The sequence below is a fragment of the Octopus sinensis genome, linkage group LG1, assembly GCF_006345805.1.
Source record: "Octopus sinensis linkage group LG1, ASM634580v1, whole genome shotgun sequence".
Classification (NCBI taxonomy): domain Eukaryota; kingdom Metazoa; phylum Mollusca; class Cephalopoda; order Octopoda; family Octopodidae; genus Octopus; species Octopus sinensis.
Window position 1 is genome coordinate 205973110 of NC_042997.1, and position 24993 is coordinate 205998102.

The 24993-nt window shown below is 37.3% G+C and overlaps 2 protein-coding genes and 1 long non-coding RNA gene across 4 annotated transcripts in view; 2 read left to right on the forward strand and 1 right to left on the reverse strand.

Annotated features, from left to right (window-relative positions):
• Positions 1–24993, forward strand: part of LOC115209613 — a 67949-nt gene that overhangs the window by 3167 nt on the left and 39789 nt on the right. The window contains exons 1-2 of one of the 2 annotated variants that reach the window (XM_029778069.2): positions 9499–9592; positions 11270–11304. In XM_029778069.2, the coding sequence (XP_029633929.1) occupies positions 11292–11304 (13 nt within the window). In that variant the 5' untranslated portion in view covers positions 9499–9592; positions 11270–11291. Of the gene's footprint in view, positions 1–9498; positions 9593–11269; positions 11305–24993 lie in introns of those variants that run through there. The other variant, XM_029778061.2, reaches the window with a different exon arrangement.
• LOC115211065 (protein mono-ADP-ribosyltransferase PARP14-like) overlaps positions 1–24993 on the forward strand; it is a 554188-nt gene that overhangs the window by 1280 nt on the left and 527915 nt on the right. The window lies entirely within an intron of this gene.
• LOC118765962 lies at positions 2624–21547 on the reverse strand. The gene is made up of 4 exons (XR_005001869.1): positions 21537–21547; positions 14566–14572; positions 8390–8399; positions 2624–3064 (listed from the first exon to the last, which is right to left on the reverse strand). It is a non-coding gene; the product is annotated as an uncharacterized LOC118765962 (long non-coding RNA).

Sequence of the window (24993 nt, forward strand, 5' to 3'; positions counted from 1 at the left end):
GGAGAGGACTTTGGAAAATTCACAAGATCCGATGTTTTTCCCTCATAACTTTGAGGAAAATGATTTTGGTTTTCTACTGCACATCCACATAGGAAACGAATATGAAAACAAAAATGCATGGAAAGCAACGGGGCGGGTAGGTGGGGGGGGGGGAGACTTTGGAAAATTCACAAGATTCACAAGGTCCCAGTTCCTTCCTTGTAACTTTGAGGAAAATATAATACTTTTGAAATCACAAATTAGGATTTTCTTCAGGAACTTGGATGCTAAACATCCCTTTGAAGGGTTCAGGTCCTTCTACTATATATATATATATACTAACAGTATAGCCCGGCATTGCTCGGGTTTGTTCTTTGCCTGTGAGGAACCTAGCAGAACCTCCTCTCCACCTTATTTCTTGGATGCAGCACATATCGACATTTCTCCGTTCAAGCATCTCAACAATCTCACTAGACCTACCTTTCAGTGTGCCAACGTTGATGGTGTGGGAGGTTTGGGCCCATGAGACCCTGGGACGGGGGACAGTTGCTTCATGTACCTGAAAAGAAAACTCGCATTTGGCAGAATTCATAAACAAACAGTACAATAGCCTTCAGTTCAACCTGCATAACACTACTCTTTCATATTTTTGCACTATATGATCATTACCTTATATAGGAGATAGCCCTAAACTAGGGGTGGGGATGGCATAAAGCCTTTAGAAGTGTTCGTGGGAGGCAACCCAGGGATGACAAGGATAGGAACTTCCGGTACAGGTGGAGGGGTTGGAAGGGCAGGCGCACCTCGAACTAGGAAGGGTCTGCTTAGCATAGTTTAACGAGACAGAAAATGTTGATAATAGTAAAATAAACTTGAAAACTCTGAGAGTTCTCCATCAGATAAACTAAGACAACATTTAGAGAATGAATAAGTGACTGTGTGATGAATCAATGAATATGTTGGGTTAAGGAAATGCGTGAACTAAGGTTATCTTAAGGGAACAACAAGGAAGACGAGACTATTGAAAACTATATTTACATGATGGCATGTTACTGAAATAGACAGAATAATGAAAAGAATAGCGGAAGGGGTCTATGATATGCATAGAAATACTAGAGTAGATGAACTGAGGTTGAAAAGACAAGAAGAAATTTTCTTATCTGTACATCAGCGATCCGTTATTCTTCGGCAGGGGATTGAAAGCAAGTGGGAGTCCCTGTGTGTGTGCTATTTTATATAGGGTGATGGCGGTGGAGGAAGTCTTGGTGAAGCGAGTGGTAATCGGAAAAGGGAGAACAGAGTGAAACATAGAGAGACAGACAGACAGACAGCAAAATAGAGAGAGGGGGGAGTGGTCAAGAACACGTAGGAGGAATTGGGGGGGGGCAGGGTTAGGGTTAGCATAGTTTAACGAGACAGCAAAAGTTGATAATAGTAAAATAGACTCGAGAAATCTGAGAGTTCTCCGTCAGACAATCTAAGACAAAATTTAGAGAATAAGTGACTGTGTGATAAGACTTTCATGAATGAATGAATCAATGAATATGTTGCAGTTAAGGAAATGCACCTCGAACTAGGAAGGGGTCTGCTTAACATATATATGTATATTTAGGAGAAATATAAAAATATATATGTTAGGTCACTTTAGAGTGCTACTGGTAACATGTAACCCAGTATAACCTGTTGCATGGTCGTGTCGTTGGCGACTAAACTGGCAACCCCACCCAGCTTGCTTGGTGAGGAGGGTTGGTTGAATACCCAGCAGGATGAAAAATAAGACCCGTCAAAGGGCGGAGGAACTCATGAACATTCAAATGGCCATCCAACAAAATGTTTGTAAAAGAAAAAAAGTCTGTAATATATGTATATATGTCATATTTTAATTATATTTCTACTTATATATATTTTACTTTTATGTATATATATTATCTTCTGTTTCTTAATGGCATGTCTTATCTAATATATCATTTTACACTTTATTTTTATTTATTTATTTATGTATATCCTTGTGTGTGTGTGTGAGTATGTGTCAGGTTAGACTAGTGCTGCTACCAAAATGACAGTAGATGGTACAACCTGCGGCTGTTTCTGCTGCCTTGTAGACACATACAAGAGTATGAAAGGCGAAGGAGTAAACCCAAACAGAAATTCCGGAGAGCAGTTGATAGGGAGGAATGATCCAAACTATCTTCTGGCAGCCCCTGTATTGACCTTGTCTCTCCTTTGGAGTAAATCAATGAAGTTGAGAGGGGGATTGTGCAAGTTGGGTAAGGCATGTTCTCCATGCATTCAGAGCCCAGGCATTTAGCCAAGGACTTAGAATTTCTGGGAGGATGCTGCAAAAAAAAAAAAAAAAAAAAGAGCATTTAGAGAGGACTCTTCATCCTTGCTGTAAGAGGCAAGGGAAACAACACAGGAGTGGCAGATTATGGGTTATAAGGCTTCCTTATTTGGTGAAGCGGGATGTCGCCATGGGTCATCTTCGATGATGGGAGTGATTATTCAATCACATTGATCAGCTACCGCCTGTCCTAAACTGGACAGTCCCCAGTCAGTAAAGTGCTGATCCACCACGTATGTCCGCTGCTAAGTGTGTATGGAGCTAGGATAAAAACTGAAAAGCAGATGTAAAGCCCAGCACCTGGCAAAGGAGGAAGAAAACTGAAATTGATCCCACTGAAACTGGGGACCTGGAATGTCAGAACAATGACAACTGAAAGGGACATTACCGACCTGGACAAGACAGAGGACACCAGGAAAAGGGCAATCATTGACAGGGTGCTCACCCGGCTGAATGTAGACATCACTGCCCTGCAAGAGACAAGACTTGCTGACTCTGGTTCCGTTAGGGAAAGAAATCACACATTCTTCTGGAAGGGTCTTGGAGAAGATGAGAGGAGAATCCATGGTGTGGGGGTTTGCAGTACACAGAAGATTGCTGAACAAGATCAGTACTCCTCAAGGTATATCTGAGCGCATCACTATCATGGAAGTGGGGACTAAAACTGGAAGGAACCATCTCATTAGTGCCTATGCCCCGATTGTAACAGCAGAAAATAAGAAGAGAGATCAGTTTTACGAGGAACTTCAGGATGTGATCAACAGTGTCCCAAAGGCAGACCAACTCTTTCTCATGGGCACTTTCAATGCAAGAGTAGGTGCTGATCACCAAGCATGGCCCAACTGCTTTGGACAGTTTGGACTGGGGAAAATCAATGAGAATGTCCAGAGACTCTTAGAATTCTGCACAAATAACAACCTGTACATTACAAACACCTTCTACAATGGCGAAGACTGGCATAAAGTTTCTTGGTGCCATCCAAGATCAGGTCATTGGCACTAGATTAACTTCATCAACATCAGAAAGAATGATGTCAACACTGTGAAGCAAACAAGATCCTTCCACAGTGCGGACTGTAACACAGATCATCTGTGGTAAAGATGGTCACAAAAAAAAAACCCACCAAGAGCCGAAAAATCAAAAAAACCTAAGAACAACACAAAAAACACCCAAGATCCAGCAATGAGAACCAAATTTCAAGAATATGTGGAAGAACAGCTCCAAAATTTAGATAGCTCATCCCCTGACAACATATGGAACAACATGAAATCAGCAATATATGATTCAGCGTCAAGGGCCTTTGGAACAGATTGACTTTCCAAGGAGGACTAGATCAAAGCCAATGCATCAATACTAATGCCATTACTTGAGAAAAAGCGCAAATTCTTCATAAAGCACAAGAGAAAGCCAATAGAAAGTAGAAAGCAACAGCTACGTGCTGCAAAATCCAACCTTCCAAAAGAAACTAGAAAATGTGCCAACCAGCGTGGGATAACTTATGCTTAGAAATTCAACAGGTGAGTGACATGGGTAACATCAGGAAAATGTTTGAAAAGATTAGAGTTGCTATCGCACCAACAGTGAGTAAAGTGGCACCTCTCAAGTCTGCAACAGGTAACCAGCTGATTGACAAGAAGACACAAAGGAGCAAGATGTTGATAGACATTATGAAATGACTTCAAAAGCCAGCAGAAAGAGTACTACAAGAGAGCCAGTGCGGTTTTAGATCTAACCACTCAGCAACGGATATGTTCTTCTCCATTCGTCAACTGCAAGAAAAATGCTGGGAGCAGCAATTCCCACTATATATAGCATTTGTCGATCTGACAAAGGCATTAGATACAGTCAGCAGATCGGGACTGTACATGGTGCTTGGAAAATGTGGCTGTCCCCCAGTACTACTGCAGCTCTTTGTTTCATTCCATGATGACATGAAGGCCACCATTCAGTTTGAGAGTTTAATATCAGATAGCTTCAACATCAACAGCGGAGTAAAACAAGGTTGTGTCTTCGCACCAATCAGCATTTACTTTGCTGTATTGCTGCAGTATGCATTTCAAGAGATGCCAGGAGATGTCTACCTCTGTTGGAGAACTGATCGGTCACTCTTTGATCTTTCTAGAGTTCAGGCCAAGACTAAGATCAATAGAGCAACAATAAGAGATTTTCTCTTCGCCAACGATGTCGCACTTGTTGCTCACACTGAATTAACTCTACAAATAATGATGGACCACCTATCATCAGCATGCAAAACCTTCAGTTTGGTCATCAGTGTAAAGAAGACAGTCATCCTCACTCTGGAGGGTACAGTGAAGGACCATATCAAGCTTGATGACAAACAGCTTGGGACAGTGGACAGGTTCTTCTATCTAGGGTCTACCATTTCCTCTACTACTACACTTGAGAATGAGATTAATGTCAGGATAGGGAAGACAGCAACAACTTTTGGAAGGCTGACAAAACGAGTATGGAAGAACAAGAGATTAGACATCTAGATAAAAAGATCAGGATTTATGAAGCATTTGTTTTCAACACATTCCTCTATGGATCTGAAAGATGGACCTTGTACAGCAGACAGGAAAGGTGCCTCGGCATTTTCCATCTCAGATGCTTCCGCAAGATCTTAGGGCTAACATGGCGTGACAAGGTCACCAGTGTTCAAGTGCTGGCGCAGGCAAATCTTCAAAGCATGACAGCTTTCTTGTGTATGAGAAGACTGAGGTGGCTGGGGCATGTTAGGAGAATGGATGACCATCGAATCCTGAAGCAACTGCTCTATGGAAAACTGGCTCAGGGCAAGAGACCAAGGGGAAGACCAAAACTGAGGTATAAGGACACTTGCAAAATTAGTTTTTCCAAGTGTGAGGTGGATGTCAGCACTTGGGAAGAGAGGGCTGAGGACAGAACAACATGGAGGACTGTGGTGAAGGAAGGAACTGCTTTGCTAAAGAGCAGCTACAGAAACAAACATGTTGAGAAGTGTAGAGGTTGATGACATGCAAACCAAGCCTTTTCTATGGCCTCCTCAAAATCCACAAGAGTCAAATTATTACCAATGCCTGCAAATGAATCCAGGTCTATACATAAATATCCCAACACCAGAAGACCTATTATTGTGGGCCCAGCCTGTGAAACACACTGCCTAAGCAAATTTCTGGACATACTATTGAAACCTTTCCTCAAATACATTAAAAGTTTCATTAGAGACAATCTGGACATGCTAGAGCATCTACCAAAAACCACCAATGAAGAAGCTCTATTTGTCTCCTTCGATGTCATCAACCTCTACACCAACATTCCACATGACTACGGAATAGAGGCAATAAAATTCTGGTTAGAAAAATACCCTGAAGTTCTCCTGGATCGCATAAACCAGACTTTTGTCATTGAATCCTTGAAGTTCATCCTACAAAATAATTACTTCCTATTTGATGCAACATACTACCACCAAAAATACGGTATTGCGATGGGAACAAAAGCAGCACCTGTCCTTGCAAACCTAATAATGGTTTTCTTTGAATCTACCTTATATGAAGTTTCGCTCCAAAAATTTGGAACCCCATTCCACCAGTATATAAGGGAAAACTGAAAAAGGTACCTAGACAATTGTTTTATCATCTGGAATGAAACCTATGATAAACTCCTGGATTTTATATCCACACTGAACAATATTATCCCCAACATTCAATTTACAATGGAATATAGCAAGAAACAGCTCCCATTTCTGGACATTTTGATTTTTAAAATCCAACAACCAAATTGCAACTGACATTTACTACAAACCAACAGACTCAAAACAGTATCTCCTTTTCTGTTCATGCCATCCTAAACACACCAAAATAAGTATCCCATTCAATCTTGCAAAAAGGATCTGTACAATTGTATCTGACACAACCACTCGGGAACTTTGCCTACAAGACCTCAGAATAACACTCATTGAACGTCAATACCCACCTACACTTATAGACCATGGAATTGAATGTGTCAAGAAATTGGACACAGACATACTAAGGGTAACAAAACAAAACACCACACCTCACTTTAAATCACTCCCATACATATCAACCCACAACCAATGAAGCATACAACACAATTAGACAAAATCTCTCTCTGCTCACTCAAGACCCAAAAATGAACAACATCCTAAATCCACATAAATTACTAAAATGCAAAGGACAAGACAAATCACTCAAGAGACTCCTAACAAATGCAAAACTATACTCAATACATATGATACCAACAGTTAAAAATGCAGATGACCTAATTGTGGTACATGCCCATACCTAACTGAAGGCTCAGAATTTATATTCCAGCAAGGAGTAAAATTCTCAATTAAGACCAACTTCACATATGCTTCCCAGAACCTTAACTATGTCCAAACCTGCTCAGGAGGTGGCCACATTTATGTGAGCCAAATGAGCCTTACTTTGAGATGCAGAGTCACGCTGCATAAAGAACAGATTCGTTTCCTCAATACAGGCAGATAGCCCTTAGCGAACATGTTGATAGATGTGCAAGAAATAAAATGCTGAATTTCCAAATCTTTCCAGTATACGAATTCAAAGATTCGATCTCCTTACCAGAACGCCTAAACAAGGAAAACCTGTTCATACAAAAGGCGGTGAGCTGGCAGAAACGTTAGCACGCCGAGTGAAATGCTTAGCTGTATTTCGTCTGCCGTTACGTTCTGAGTTCAAATTTCTCTGAGGTTGACTTTGCCTTTCATCCTTTCGGAGTCGATTCATTAAGTACCAGTTACGCACTGGGGTCGATGTAATCGACTTAATCTGTTTGTCTGTCCTTGTTTGTCCTCTCTGTGTTTAGCCCCTAGTGGGTAGTAAAGAAATACATACAAAAGTACAGACCACACCTTAATAAACAAACTTGACAACTTCAAAAATTATACTTAGGAATTAGTTGTCCCCCTTGCCCCTTGTTACTTCCCTTGGTCCACACTCTAATTTTTCAAGCATCCAAAATGGCGAGACCCCTTTGTCACAAGTATTGATTACTGTACAATGTCCCTTGAAAAGCTAATTTAAATAGCGAAAACTGGTTGGATATCACACATATAGATATGTGTGTGTGTGTGTGTGTATACACACACACTCACACACATATCTATATACATATTTTGTTAGTCTGAGTTGAAATTCCGCCGAGGTCGACTTTGCTTTTCATCCATTCTGGGTCAATAAAATAAGTACCAGTTGAGTTTTGGGGCCAATGTACACGACTCATCCCCCTCCCCCAAATTTTCAGGTCTTGAAGGGATTAAAATTGACATAGGTGTGTAAATTTGATGTTCAAAGGGAGAAAGATTCAGTTTGACTCCAATTGAAATCAATTTTTTTTAATAATATTGCAGACAGCTAAATATCATCTGCTTAATGTTTGTCATGGAAAGGGCACCACTCATTTTTACTTAGACATGTGACTCTTGAGAAAGGGGCAGGTGGTCTTTTGGAATAGCTGCAAATAACTGCCATTTTTTCTTTAATTATCTGCTAATGAATTTGGAAATAATGGTTGGGAAAAAAATAAATGGAATTTTGTAAAATTTCAGTGTGACTTAAAAAATTACAGCTCAACTTTAATTGAAATGACCTTTTTTTTAATGTTGCAACTTGTATTTGTGATGAGTGTAGTTAGAAACTTTATCTTCCCCTCATTATTTTTTACCAAAATTTCTTCGGGTTCCTGTCTTCCATATAGAAGATTAGGATTTTGTCTCCAAAATACATTTTCAAAATGTTAATAACCTTAACTCTCCCCACCCCAAATTTGAATTTGTAAAGCCACATAGAAAAATAGAGATTAAGTATCTTTACAAATTTTTTATTTTCAATTTTTCTTAAAGAAACTCAAATTCCTTCCCCCAACCTGCACCCATCACCTCCGAATGTTTTACTGTTAGCTTTTTTGAAAGCAGGGAAGTTTTTCTTGAAATAATGTCGTTTAGCTGTTGTTTCTAGCACGTTGGGATTTCTGGTGGTGGTCTGATATTTTTGACATCTGCTATTTCAATAGAATTCTATGCATTTGTGAAACATCAGACGAAAGTGAAACATTCTGAGTTCTTAGTTTTTTGAAAGCAGGGAGATGATGGGTGTGTGTGAGGGGAGGAACGGGCATTAAGAAATTGGGGCAGGGGTGGGGGAAAATCAAAATTTTGAAAACTGGATTTTTTGACAAAACCATATTCCCCTATATTGAAAGCAGAAATTCAAAAGAGTTTTTGGAAAAACACACCATAAATGGGTGGTGTACACATTCTTTACCTTTGCCAAATTTCATGGTTTTAACAGGTGTAGCGTTTATCTTTACATTAAAAAAGTGTGGTTGTTTGTATGTTTGGAATCTCCATCATCGAAAACAGGAATCCAGTGCAAATAAAAATAATCGGAAAGGTTGGTTTTGGGGTTGGTAACTGTGCACCAGGTCTGCCATAAAAATACATGGTGGGTGCGCACATATTAATGGGGGTAGGTTTGAAAATTAGTAAACGGGGCAAAATTAGTAACTTCTGATTTCTTGTTATTTTCTTCCTCCCTGTGTGAAATCCCTTACTTTGTAAGCATTGCATCACCATTTTGTATTGCTACATTATACTTGGGGATAAAAACTGGTTATTGCTGTTGAAGTTGTGGAAGTACAAAGCATAGTCAAGGGGCAGGTCCCCTTTTTTTTGTCAAGAAATTTCTCTGCAACTTTGACCCAATTGTAATTGAGGTTGCTAATAAAATATCTGGATAATTTTTCATGCTAAACAATCAATATTGATTTCTCTGCTGGATTCCAAGTCGATTTTTCCTCATACTAATGTCTAATTTGATAATCTTCAAGTTTCCCAAAAGTTACAACGAGTAATGACTAATTTCAGTAATTTCTTCTCTTTAACTGCATGGTGGGTAAATGTATCACGAACAGAACATTCCAGCAGATCGTGAAGAAGAAGAAGAATATTTTATGTTGGGTTTTCTTATATTTAGTCTAATTTCATTAATTTCATATCCTGTGCCATTTTTTCCCTGATCCTCTTTCATTTGATTTAGATTTTAAAATGTTATTCTTTTGGCATGTCTGAATGTTTCTGATGTTTTCGGATGGATATTAATGTGTATGAGTCTGTTTTCTGAAGAACTGAAGCAGCACATAGTACATTGTCTTACTCATTTTGTGGCAGCCTTTCATTTTCCAAATGAAATACAATTGGTGAAATTGAAACCAGAACTTTTGGCATTGTACAACAGAAAGAACACCTATTTTTCCGTAAGTTGTAAGATAGTTGTATTTACAAAACATGTAAAACATCTGAATGAGGTTTATCAAGTGTATGCACAGGAAAATAAGTTGTCTAAATCTAATTTTAATGTAAATGCTTGTCTTTAATAATATGTTGCCTTTTAGAGTTTCATTACGAGAGAGGGGGGAGGGGGAGAGACACTGTGTGTGTGTATGTGTGTTGTAAGTTGGTTGATCAAAGCAGTAAGAGAGAATGTCTATTCATGTTATATGCACAAAGATTGGTAAAACAACCTCAAGCACAGTCAACTTACTCCTAATTACATTCAACTTTGAAGATTCTTTATGTAATGCATTGGTAAGGCATCAAAGAATGGCTTGTTGAGAATTTGCTGAGCCTTGTTGATTGGCCAGTTGTAACCCAAAAGTTGCACATTAATCTGTTAAAAAACGAAACGCAGCAGGTTTTGGTTTCTTTGCTTTCCACATTTTAGCTGGAGTCACGGTGACTGGCATTGTGACAGGAGTACCACAACCCCAACGAAACAATTGACCAATCACCATTGCTGTATTATGTGGTTCAAGACCAAGGTGTTGTGGGCAGAAAACACACTGGGAAAAGACTGTCCAACTGCTGCACATCTTTCTCTGAACCTACTACACACATATGCAGACTTCACTTGCTGATGGTAGACACACTGCAGACTCACTTGCATTTTGAGCAAAATCATACAGAGCCCCTTGTTTGCACCTTCCATGACAATACCTCTTACCAGCTTAAAAACTGGACAGTGTTTTTGCTTGCTGTCAACCATTGTCAACTGGTAAACATTTTGATTTTATAAACACAGGCATTTGTGCATTCATTTTCTATCACACGTTTGGCTAACATGTTATTCAGCTGACTTTGTTAAATGTGAAAATATCTTTTGTACATTCTCACAAACACACGTAAACCTTATTACCTTGCACAATGTTGTCAATTAACCTTTTAGCGTTTAAACTGGCCATATCTGGCCCAAAAATATAACATGTTTTATATTTAAACTGGCAAGATCCAGCCCCTAGAACACCTGCCCTACAATGTCATGCTAAAAAAATAATCACATTATCACAATGTTTAAAACCCTTTCATTACCAACCTGGCTGAAACCTCTCTGGCTCTGTAGTACAAATGTCTTGTTTTCATAAGTTCTGAATTAAAATCTTCCACCAAACCTTAGTCACAGTTTATGTTCCTAACACTAGCTTAATGATAACTAAGTTATTTTACTAAATTCTTTGTTATACTTAAAATAATTGAAAGAAACACAGAGCATCTCAGAATAAATACGGTAACAAAAGGGTTAAGCCATGTGATAATGGCATCGATTCAAAACAATGTGAATAGACAGGCATTACATTTGACCGAGTAATCCGAATCCACAAGTCATTCTGTAGACATTATGGTTGGAGGCATGTTGTAAGCAGTATTCTTCACTTGCACGGATGTGCGTGAACCACTTGAAGAATTGGATGCAGGTGGATATTGGAGGTGTTAGGATGTTGTTTCAAATAACTAGGGGAAGGATTTTCATCTCTCCCTTAACTGTGAGAAAGAGAAATAATATGAGAGAGAGGGAGTGAAAAACAACTTTGAGTACAAATGATGTATTCAATGCCTTAACGATGTTTTTTCCTAATTATTTTCTTTTCATTTTGCAGAGTAAAAATACCTGTTGAAATCATGGCAGAGAAAGGTATTTATTTATTTTTTACTCTTTACTCTTTTACTCTTTTACTTGTTTCCGTCATTTGACTGCAGCCATGCTGGAGCAGTGCCTTTAGTCAAGCAAATTGACCCCAGGACTTATTCTTTGTAAGCCTAGTAGTTATTCTATCAGTCTCTTTGCTGAACTGCTAAGTTACGGGGATGTAAACACACCAACATCGGTTGTCAAGCGATGTTGGGGGGGGGGGGACAAACACAGACATACATACATCATATTTTTCTAAAATTTTCTCTTTGAGACATAAATTTTCAAAAATACTACTTGTGAAAATTTACAGAAATAAAACAATAAAACCTTTACCCATCATCAGCATCATTACCATTGTCAGCACATTCATTATCATCAGCTTCATCATTATAAAATTATCAACATCATCATCATCACTATGATAATCACCATCATCATCACCATCTTCATCTTCATCATCATCATCATCATCATCATGAGCATCATCATAATAAACATCATGGTCATGATGTCCATTATGATGATGCATAGACAGCAACTAGCCTGAAAGTATGTCCTTCACAGTCTTTCACGTCCAAAACCAGTGACTTACCTTCCGGATCCAGGAAGATCATCTGTATTGCAAGATCCAGATTTTTCTGAACCATCACGGTAACTCCACCTCTCGCTCCCAGATGACTTCCCAAGATGCATACACCTGCTTAATACAAAGAAATTTCAAATTCCAAAATATCAACTTAAATTGAAAATAACTGAATTTGTGATGAATCCTAGAAATGCTGACTGCCATGGGTGAATGATATATTTTGAGAGACAAACTTTGAGGTACCAAATGAGGTGATATTTTTGCAGAAAATAAAACAAACCTGAATATAGAATTGCTGTGAAAACAGCTTAGCAGATGAGGTAAATACCCTTGAAAGACACACAGAAAGAAGAATGGCCTCACAAGCCACTACAGAGAATCAAAGTGTGTACCTTTTTAATTTCAGTTAAGCTGTACCCTTAAGCAAACCCTGACATCATCTACCATCTTCTATAATGCTAAATATCTTAAAATTACAGAAATATTTTAATTCGTTAAAAATAATCACCTTTTGTTTTTGTCATTTGTTTTATTGCTAATATTTATTGACAATATTTTCACTGTAACATTCCTATCATAGAGCACTTTCATTCTAACACAACTTTTGTATAATTCCCTTTTAAAATAATTCACATATTTTGATTTAAAGTCAATTTGGGGGGTTACTTAACATATTTTTGGTCATTTAAAGCCACACCACTGTTTTGTGGCTAATATCTTTTAATGAGTTCCTCACAAAAAATTCATCTCATTGAGCACATTCTTTGAAAGTCAATTTCTTTAAAAATAATTCAAATATTTTGATTCAAAATCAATTTTTCACTTGACTTTCTCATTTTCACCTCAAATATTTTGACCTAACTTTTTTTCTAATGAACGATGATGATGATGATGATGAAATTTCAATTATTTATATCCAAATGTAGATTTGGATGGACCATTATTACGAAAAAAAAACTGAATGGAATTTGGTTTGGAACTGACTTAGCGATGGAGGCTAGAAGTTCTTATGAGTGATTCAAATTTGACCTTAAGAATATATTAACCACTATTATAGATTAATCACATGTGTATCTGTCTATCTATCGATCTATCTATATAGATACAAATACATCATCATCATCATTGTTGAATGTTCATTTTCTATGCTGTCATGGATTGGACGGTTTGACTGGGGATTGGCAAGCCAGGAGGCCATACCAGGTTCCAATCTCACCTGGCAAGGTTTCTACAGCTTTTTACATGCTTTTTACTTGTCACTGGCATAGGGAGCCAGTCAGGTGGCACTGACATTGATCCACACTTGAATGGTGCTTATTACGTGTCACTGGCACTGGGAACCAGTCAGGCAGCACTGACATCAACCCACGGTTGAATGGTGCTTGAATGATGAGCTTACTCTCTGCAACTCCCATCGCCTCTGCCTTCCATCCGATGTTTTGTGTCAACCCATGGGCTTGAATGATGAGCTTGCTCTCTGCAACTCCCATCACCTCTGCCTTCTATTCAGTGTTTTTAAATCTGTCTAAACTGATAATCTGTTTCTTACCATGCATATCCAAAGTTATAGTTTTATCTTTAATTGACAAAACTTTAAAAGGTCCAGTGTATTTATAATTCAGTGAATGATGACTAGCATCATAACATATAAATACATGAGTCCAAGAATTGATATCGGAAGGGAGGAAACTTTTAATATTTTGTAATTTACTTGTAAAAGAAGGAACATCAGAATTTGCAAAAGTACCTAATGGTGCTTTAATGTGATGATTCACTTTTGCTTCTTGGCACTGCATACACGATTGAACCCAAGAACGAATATCCTTATTCATGCTGGGCCAAACAAATTGACTCGATATTAATTTTAATGAAGCTCCAATACCAGGATAAGATAAATTATGTAAGGTAGAAAAAACAACTTTTCTATGTCTTTCAGGCACAAATGGTCTAGAAATACCAGTAGAAATATCACACCTAACCCTAACCTTAACCCTCACCCTAACCCCACATATATAAAAAAATAAAAATTTTACGGAAAGTGACGATCTTCTTCAAATGTAAACAAATACACGTACCACTGGAAGCTGTTCTTGAACTTGTTGCAAGCAACAGCAGTAATTGTATTCACCTCAAAAGACATCATTAATTGGTTGAAATTGCCGAAATACAAGAAATTAAACAAGAAATAGCTTACAAAATACAGAATTTTCTCAAGAAAGCCAAGAGAAAAAGATGTTTTATGCGACACATTCTACCAGCATACGAAGTTTAAAAGTGTTTAGTTACAAAGAAATTATTTTTAAAATCTGCCGGTCAAAGTGAAAAGATCCATTTTCAACACCCTTCATATACTGTATATCCACAGTATACTGTGAAATATAATCAAGGTGTCTAATTTATTTGGGAGAATATTTTTCAGAAGAATTTTTTAGTGCATGTGTCAATGGTTTATGGTCAGTAAATAATGTAAATGACCTACCTTCAAGAAGATGTCTGAAGTATTTAGTTAACAAGTAAGCTGCCAATAATTCTCAGCCGAAAACACTGTGTTTCGTTTCTGGTGCCTTGAATTTCTTTGAAAAGAATGATAATGGTGGCCAAGAACCACAATGAAACTGTTGTAAAACTCCACCGATTCCAACATCAACTACTAATGATAATTTTGCTTCAGGAACCGGATGACTCAAAAGTGTTTCTTCACAAAGTTTTCCTTTTATGCAATGAAAGGCCTGTAATTCTTCACCTTTTAAAGCTATAGCTTCATTTTTCTTTTTCCTATTCTTTAATAATTCAGTTAGAGGAAATAGAATTTCTGTGCAATTGTGGAATGAAACGTCTCTAAAAATTAATGAGTCCTAAAAATTCTCAATGCTTTTTGTAAAGAATTTGGTATTGGAAATTTGTTATTAGCTTCAACTTCGTCTGGCAGTGGGTGAATTCCAGCTTTATCAATGAGATGACCTAAAAAACATACAGTGCGTTCACTGAAAACACACTTTGATGGATTTATCACTATACCATATTTAGTCAGTCTTTCAAAAATATGTTTTAAGTGATTTTCATGAACTTCTTCTGGCGGACTAGCAATGAGAATATCGTCTATATTAGCAAATACAAAAGGTAAATCTTTTGTTACTTTGTCAATGAATCTCTGAATCCTCAATCCAAAAGGCATACAAAATAATTCATACAAGTGAAACGGAGTTGTAATTGTAGTTTTTGGTATATCATTCTCTTCAACAAGAATTTGATTGTATGCTCTAACTAAATCTATTTTCAAAATGTTATTACAACCACTCAATGAAGCTGCAAAATCATGGATATGTGGAATAGAATAGTTATCTTGTAGTGTTTTTGCATTAAGCTGTCTAAAATCTCTGCATGGATGCCAGTCTGTGAGATTTTTTTTTACCAAAACTAAAAGTGTAGACCAAGTACTGCTAGAAGGCTGAATTATTCTGAGGTCTAACATGTGACAAAATGTGGCCTTAGCAATCTTTAATTTCTCTTGATATAGTCTACAAGGTTTGGAAAAACTTGGTGGTCCATGGGTCACAATGTGATGACTGACTGAATGAACACATTTGGTGTTTAGAGCTAATGGTTTTGTAAATTCAGGGTAATTCTTCAAAATCCTGTAATAATGATTTTTGGAGTATGCCATAAAATATAACAGACTAATTGTCGCATTCCCGCATCTCATGCCTTGAATGTTCCTCAATTTATAATGGTGATTATTCTCCAGGGTAGAATTTGGAATCCATGTCAGTTGGTCACCAATTTATAACAGCATGGGTATTGAGAAAAATGATGAGTGGCAATTTATAACAGTGGGAAATAACCTATAACCGTTAGATAATTTAATCTGTTTATAATATGTTCGACTTCAAAATATAATAAATATAAATATTTATTTAGCAGGAATCTGTGGTGATAAATCTGTCACTTATAACTTAATTATAAGTATTTTATCACCATACATAAATTCTAGCTTAGACTATCTAAACACTGTGGTGAGTTATACACACCAGGTCGCTGAATGTACATGTTGAATATAAGAAAGCTCACTCTTTTTCACCGCTATAATAACAGTTTCAATAGTTGCAGAAATAAATTTCATCAACAGGTTGAAGAAAATGAAGAAAAAGAAATTATTTACTAAATCAATTAATTTACATACATTTAATATTTACAATATATTTTTATAAGAGAAGTCAAAAGAAAACTGTTGTAGAGAGTTTATGACATGAAGATTGAATTATCTAATTCTTTCATTACTAAACTAGAAAGACTTTTAAACAACAATTCAAAATAGTTGAATTAGACAAGACTTGGCATGACAATGACCAATATCTCAAGAAAGTGTCATGGAATCAAGTAGAAGACCAATAAATACTGATATATTTCCCCAAAATCAAGGTTTTTATAACTGCTAATATCTGAATTCTAAGAATTGTATTTCATGAAAGATTTCTCTTTGGCAAAAGTTAGAATTCAAATATGGGTAGTAATTTTAACCAATGGGAAACTAATAATTATAGCTATTTAGTCAACATGATCATGACGTCATATCACCACTGATAAAGGTTTATTAAGACTTGCTGCACCAAAAACAAAAGAAACTACTAACCCCGCAAAATACCAACCCATACCATGCCTCACCACCATATATAAACTGTTAACATCTATGATAGTGAATAGAGTATATGAATTCTTGGAAGTTACTCCCAGTGGCACAACAAAAGGGATGTAAAAGGAGTTCATATGGATGTAAGGACCAATTAATGATTGATAAAATGGTCATTGAAAATTGCAAATCCAAATGCAGAAACCTTAGCACCACTTGGATAGATTGCAAGAAGGCTTGTGACAGTGTCCCCCATGCATGAATCATCAAGGCCCTGGAAGTTTACAAGACAGCTCCAACAATTGTGAACTTTTTTAAAATAATCATGAATTTGTGGAGAACCAGCTTCATTTTAAACCAAATACAAGGATATACCACCTCACCAGACATCAATATCACCTGTGGTATCTTTCACCATTACTCTTCTGCCTCGCTCTGTTCCCTTTATCCACACAAGTGAATAATGCTAAGAGAGGATGTAAGATGTTTGACCAGAAAATTAATCAGCAGCTCTATATGGATGATCTAAAACTGCCAAAAACAACAAAGAATTAGAAGAGCTCCTGAATATTGTCAAGGAATTCAGCTCTGATATAGGCATGGAATTCGGACTTGATAAATGTGCCAAGGCTACTTTCAAGGCAGGGAAGTTCATAAGGGCAGAAAACATAGAACTTGATATTACCAGTGCTATTTGAAACCTAGACCAAACTGAAGTATACAAATATCTGGGAACCAATGAAGGTGATGGTATCCAGCACTCTAAAATAAAAGAGAAAATCTGCAAGGAATACTACCAAAGGGTAAGAATGGTCCTAAACTCAGAATTAAATGCTGCTAAAGGAATTAATGCAATCAATTCTTTGGCCCTACCAGTAACCACGTATAGCTTTGATATCATTAAGTGGAATCTCACTGACATACAGAATATGGATGGAAAGACCAGTGAAATCATTACAAGGTACCGAATGCACCATCCAAAATCAGATGTAGACAGGATTTATCTCCCAAGAAAAATAGGCAGAAGAGGCCTGATACAGCTTGAGCTATCCTTCAAATCAGCAATAATAGGCCTTGAAATGAACCTTAATACAACAAGTGATGTGCTCTCATGAACTTCACTGAAGCATGAAGATTCCAAGCAAGCTTCGGTCATGAATCTTAGTCAAGAATTTTAAAAAAGTCTCTTGACCTACAAGCTAACAATAAGAATGACCAAAGACACCCAACTACTGACAGACCTACCATTGCTTCTCCTGATTTAGAAATTAACAATCAGAAAGAGCAAAGAGATCCAAATGGTGACAAACCTATCACTGATGCAAAAGACATCAAACAAAAAGCAAAGAAGGCTTGCATGAATAACATGGAAGACAACTGGAAGGGTAAACTCCTGCATGGAAAATACCCTAACCACCTGTCCAAGCCAGATATTGATCAAAATCTAACATGCCAATGGCTGCAAGGGACAGGTCTGAAAGGGGGAAACAGAAGGTTTTGCTATTGCAGAGCAAGATCAGAGCTTATCTACCAAGCAAATGTCCTTAAAGATGGATTTGGAGGAAATTCACAGAGACAATTGATCATGCTGTTTCTGGCTGCTCAGTCCTCGGTGAAAAGGAGAACCCGATAAGACATGACAAACTAGGTCAGTACATGCACCGGATTGCTTCTAAAATACCTACAAAATTAAATCCCATGATAAGTTGTACAAGCACCATCCAGAGGATGTAGTAAATGGCAAAGGCATCACCATTCTCTGGAACTTCCCAATACAAACAGACAGAAAAATTGACTCCAATCAACCAGACACTGTGATCAAGGACAACAACAGAGGAACTTGTCTGTCTTAATAGATATGTCTGTCCCACAAGATCAAAATGTCTCAAGAAAGGAATGCGAAAAGCTTTCTCACTGTAAAGATCTGCAAATTGAAATCACAAAAATGTGGAAGCTTAGCTCTACGATAATACCAGTAGTATTTGGTGCCTTGGGAATGATAAAGAAGGGAGCTGAGAATTATATAAAGCAACTCCTTTGTAACTCCAATCTCTGTGAACTATAAAAGATTACTTTCATGGGTACAGCCCATACACTACAGAAAGCACTCTCCATCTAAAATGGAATAAATGTGGGGATAAGTTTTGCATGCACAGCAAAACAAAATTGCCCTTGCTACGCTTGGTCTCTGGAGGATGCCCGGTACCAAGGCAGCTGAAATAAAGTATTCATGAAAAGAAACTATAAATAATAATAATAATAATAATAATAATAATAATAATAATAATAATAATAATAATACAAAGAAGAAGAAGAAGATGACTACAATGACCAGCTATTGACAGCAGTTGGACATGTTCTTCACTGCTCTGACCAGTCAGCAGCCAGAGGCACAGAAACACTAATACAAAGCAGCAAGACAACTGAAAAATAACCCTGAAAAAGGGGCTGATTGCTCCCTAGCTCAGATACCAGGAAACACCAAAATGGTAGAAATTCAAAAGATAGTGCTCATGGGAACTGCCCATACCCTACATAAAATACTGTCTAAGTAATCTCAAATTTTAAAACAAATTCATAATTTTCTTATGTTTTCTTAAACATTCTCTAGAACAATACTATGTGCAAAACCAAATATATGATACCCTAGGTATAACACCAACATGAACTTCTAACTTGTTGTCTCTTGAGGTCTCTGTGTGAGACTTGGAGCCAACTTGTACAAATACAAAGCAAAAGTCAAACATAGAATAATAATAATAATAATAATAATAATAATAATAATAATAATAACAATAATGGAAGAGTGTCAGCTATTGACAGCACCTGGATGTGTTCTTCCCTGCTCTGACCATTCAGCAGCTGAAGACACAGAAACAACCCAGCAGGACAACTGAAAAAATAACTCTCAAAGACTGGAATATCTACAATTTCCTGCAAGTATTTTAAATTTCTCTCAAAATAAGAAGCTTACATACCTACAGTTTTCGAACACACAAACGATCAGCTTTAAAAACTTTAACATCTACAACTTCTGTGAATACCCATCCTTTCCTTTCTCCCTGAGTATTCGAAAATGTAAACATCCTCTTTATTCTAAGAACACTACAGTTTTCTCTGTTCAGACATACAAACAATCGTCTCTAGTAAATTTTAAAACCTACAATTTTCTTTGAAAATTTTACCCTCCTTTTCTTTCCTTTCTTTTCTCCCTGAGTATTCAAAAATGTAAACATACTCTATAGCTTTCTATGGTTAGATGTATAAACAATCATCTTTAGAAAATTCATAACTTTAATATCTACAATTTTCTGTGAGAATTTTACCTCTCTTTTCCTCACTGCTTGAATCTGTAAACATACTTTTTATTGCAACAATAGAAATGCACGATAAAAATTATGGAGGAAGCACCTGCCAATATATACAAACGACACAATTGTGAAAACTGCAAATCAAAAAGAGAAGAAAAATTTTTTTGAATTAACAAAAAAGTTCAGAAATTCAAATATTCAATGATGTGAACGTCGGTATATCTCTCTATATATATGAAGCTGAAGTTGTCTGTGTGTGGCAGGTTTGGTAGCCTTCAACTAACACTATCTCCTCCGAGACCCTGCAGCACAAGTTGACCAAAATTGAGAGTATGGTAGAAGAAGGCTTGCTCTTCCTTCAGTAGAAGAAAAAAATTCAAATCGGACCATGTTAACACCAAAAATTATTTACATAAAAAAGGTGCTTTTTTTCTATGAAAATCCCTATTTTATACGATTTTTTGACTGCTGTGTCGCCATTTTTCAGTGTATTTCAACCAGAAAAATGTTCACTTAAAGAGAATAACAAGCTACATAATGCAAAATTTTAATTTTCAAAAATTCCAATTCTAAAGGGTTGAAACAAACCCGAGCAACGTCGGGCGATACTGCTAGTATATATATAATTTTTTCCCTATCAGTAATTAAAATAATAACAAGGTGAACTGATTCCTTTCAAGTTCAAGGTCAGCACTCTCCATTGCAAGTAGTAGTAAACACATTTGACCTCTACTGACCCCAAGGGTGTGAAGCTTCTTTTGTCTCCTGATCATACAGGAATGTGAAAGCCCATTGTTGACCGTCTTACCATCTGCTGATCCTATTTACAGATCTGTAGAATTTGGTCTGTCTTCCTCAACCTTTACATATTTATGATTATCTCAAGTACAAGACAAAAGTCGAAACCAAACAACATTTAATAATACCACACTGTAGTAGGAGCAAAGATGGTAGTTTTAAATAAATAACAGTTATACTGTCACCATGGCTACAAAGGTTAACCACAACCATACAGATCAAGGCAGTATTGGTGGTAACTAACGATGAGCAAAGCTGTAAAAGCAAGGTTAAAGTAACTAATGGCATTAATGACATTAGTGGCAGAGACAACAACCGGCTCTACATCTGCCACAATACAGCACTCAATACTAATAATTTTAGTGTAGCACTGATATGTCTCACAAAACACAAAGGAAAACTAAAACAATACACCAAATCGCTTGTCCTATGGTCAATCTAGAAGCACTTCCCCCCAGGAGAGAGCCAGCCTGGGGTCGAAAAGTCATCCACTGGCACAAACTCTTCTCTGAATATAAACCTGGATGGTCACTTGAATGGGAACTGCCCCAACTCAAGCCCTCCAAGTCCACCACCACAGACAGAATGGACCCAAGAAGAGTATACAGAAGTAATGTATGCCTCGTATTATGCATTAGGCTGATCATCTGAAATGAAACACACCACATGCTCTTATCAAATATGGAGAACACGAAATCAAGACAACAGACTATATTTGGAGGAAAACAAGTTAGCAAATGTTAGGAGGGATATCTTCAGAAATAAAAGACTCACAGATAGTGAAATAACCACAATCAAGTGAGCAGCAGAAAAAAGACTTAAATATAAGACAACAAGGAAATGAAGAACCAGACGAAGAGAGCAACTCTACACGAGTCTCCATTAGAAGACTGCCATCTGACCAGAATACGCAAACGTCTGGAGAAATAAATTGTAATGAACCTGAGAAAGATAACAAGGTAAGTGGTAAAGAAACAGTGTTTGAAGACTGCACCTTTACTGAAGAACATAGAGAGTCTATGATAGAACTGAAGCAGAAAATCTTGAATAACCTTGCAGTTGCAAGGCACAACAATATGCATGATAGAGAACCCCTTCATAAATTCTCAAATGTAATCCAAAATAGAAAACAAATTAAAATTGGAAACTATGTAACAAAGGAAATTATACAAGAACTAAAACCAGATCTCACTGAATTAAATGAAATGATTTATGCAGCTGCTAAGACAATTGAAACCAGTCGTATGCCTCTGAAAAAATATGTTGTCATAGGTATGACTCCTTAATGTATCACCTAATTGACTATATGGAAGACTAGACTACACTGCCAAGTATTTTAAGCATCTCTGCAGTGATTCCTGATGGGCCAGGGGCTTTCCCAGCCTTCATACCCTTAATTGCTTTATCTACCAAGGTTTTTTTTTAATTCAGATAGCTAATCCCTCTGTTGGGTCGACATTTGGCAGACTCTCTTTCTCCCATTCATTCTCTTCATTTAGCAACCTTACAGAGTGGTGTCTCCAAGTCTCCTTCCTTGCAACCTCATTAAATGCAAATGAGCCATCATCGATGCAGACACATTTCTCTCCTGTGACATCATGATTCTCTCTCACACACTGTCTTGCAACACGAAATACTTCAAGTCTTTGGTCTTCATGACACAGGACATTGGCAAATTTCTTCTTATCAGCTTCTCCTCTGGCTAAATAAACCTGTCTCCTGGCTTCCCTTCTGGCAATCTGATAGAATTCCCTGCTGCCACTGTTCTTCCAGTCCTCCTATGCCTGTTTCTTTTCATTAATGGCCCTGTCAACTACATTGTTCCAACACCATGTTACCTTGGGTTGAGAGGGGACTTTGCACCATCCACAGATCTGGTCAGTAGCCCTCAGCAGGTTGTCCCATAGAAACTTGCAGTTGTCTTCCACATCATGCGATGCTATATGCTCCCCTATTTTGTCAAAAGTTTCAAGTAATATGTCTCTAAATCTCTGTCCATTTGCAGGATCATTAAGCTTCCAGACCCTGCTTTTCTATACTGGTCATCTTCTGGGCATCCATTTAACCCTGATCCTAAAGTCAATAACTACTAACCTATGTTGTGCTGGTGTATTCTTCACCTAGGATGGTTTTGGCATTTATAAGTTGCCATCTTTCCTGTTTCTTGGCAAGGATGTAGTCAATCTGATTAGTGCGTCCACCAAACCAGTGGGTGAATTTGTGACTGGCAGGTTTTCTGAAATTAGTATTACAGACCATAAGATCATTTGCATCACAGAACTCCAGTATCCTTGTTCCCTCCTCATTGCAGGAACCAAATCCATGTACACCATGGAAGCCCTTGCACGTTGTCCAACATGCCCATTGAAGTTGCCAGCCACAAAGAGAAGGTCCCTTTCATTCATCAACGAGATAGTCTGCAAGAGGGTGTCATGAAATCGGTCATTCTGTTCATCAGGTAGCCCTGGCTGAGGGGCATAAGCTGAGATAATCTGATAAGATATATATCTGACAAACAGCTTCAAGGAGAAAACTTTGATCTCCAATCCTCCAAAGGAGCAATTGCTGCTTTTCTGAGGAAAGTACAGCTCTAGGAAATAAATATTGTATGCTGTGTATTATTAGAATTTCCCTGTTTGGAATCAATTAACAGTAATCTGCACGATGATGACCTTGTTTACTGAACATTTGAAAAGCTTGCATAATGATATCAAGGTCAGTTTAATGACCTGCTGCAGTTAAATATACCACGTTGGGTGACATTTCATGTTGCTGGTGTAGATATCTGTTTGCAGGAGAATCTCATTGAATTGCAGAACGATGAAATATTTCAAGCAAGATTTAAAGATGGAGAACGTAATGTATGGTAAAAAAAATGACACTGCTACAAAGTATCCATTATTCTGGTGGGGGAGTGCAGTTGTACTTTACTGCTTTTCCTTTATCTTACCTTGTTGAATCTGGTTTCAGCCATGTCGCTAATTTACTGTGAACAGCTCATAATTGAATCGACATTGTAGAAAAAGGTGATCTTCAATTATCATTGACAACACAAGAGCAGAACAATTTAAAACTAGCAAAGCAGCACCAACCACCAGACTTGCATTAAAGAAATTAACACTAAAGTACTACCTTATATTAAAAAGCAGCATTCGAGCATGGTCGATGCCAGTGCTGCTTGTCCAGCCCCCATGCTTGTGGCCTGTAAAAAGCACCCACTGCACTCTCAGAGTGGTTGGCATCAGGAAGGGCATCCAGCTGGAGAAACTCTGCCTGGCAAGATTGGAGCCTGGTGCAGTCATCTGGCTCGCCAGTCCTCAGTCAAACCGTCCAACCCATGACAGCATGGAAAGCGGACATTAAATAATGATGATGATATACTTGTATATTTATGACTAATTTTACTTGTGACCATTCATTTTGAATAGAATTTAGTTGTTAAGAAATTGGTTATATACAGTACACAAAATATCTTAACAATTTTTATATAATTCCTAATAATCTATGCTATAATTGAGAAAGCTGCTTATTAATTAGGTATGTAATAATTACTAAAAGTACTAAAAGACACAAATGAAATTTTAATGTTGAAGAAAAACTGGTAGTTCTTAAATACAGAGGTCCCTTAATGTTACTCTTTAAATACAGGTGTTACTTACAAAACATGTATGCTGTGTGGACATGTAATGACACCGTAGCCCTAACCCTAACCCTAAAAACTAACCCTCCCCTTCATATCATTACATAGATGCATTGGGACCTCTGTATTTAAGTGGGACTTCAGGATTTAAGTAGTGCTCTGAAACTAACAGTTTTTGTGTGCTCTTGAATAGCTTACAAACATCTTCTACACTGCAATTGTTTGTGTTTCAGCAAATGATCTCAGGTCAAGTCATTTGCTGTGCAAGCAAATCTCCATAATTTTTTTAAAATTACTATGGATAAATGCCAGCAATGACCTTCTCAGGCTCTCCAATATTTTAAATTCTAAACAGAAACAATCAGGGGCAGGGAGTGGGGTTGCCAAAAATTCATAATTTCTCAGATTTTCTCTTTTATGGCATATAAATGTATTTATGGGGGAAAAATATCGAAAAGCATCAATACACATGAGAGGGATAAAGAAACGAGGAGGGTTGTCTTTGGATGTGCTAGAAACAACAGCCAAATTGCCCTTAAATCACTGACTTTTCCCTTTGGAAATATTAACAAATTTTTTTTTATTTTGTTACTGAAAATACTCTTCCAATGGTTTTGAAGTGGCAAAAAAACATTGGCCAAAACAGTCTGGTGTGGGATGATGAGGGAGGGGGTGTAAAAAAAAAAGAATTTCCAAAACATTTTCATACAAAGATACCCCTCCCCCA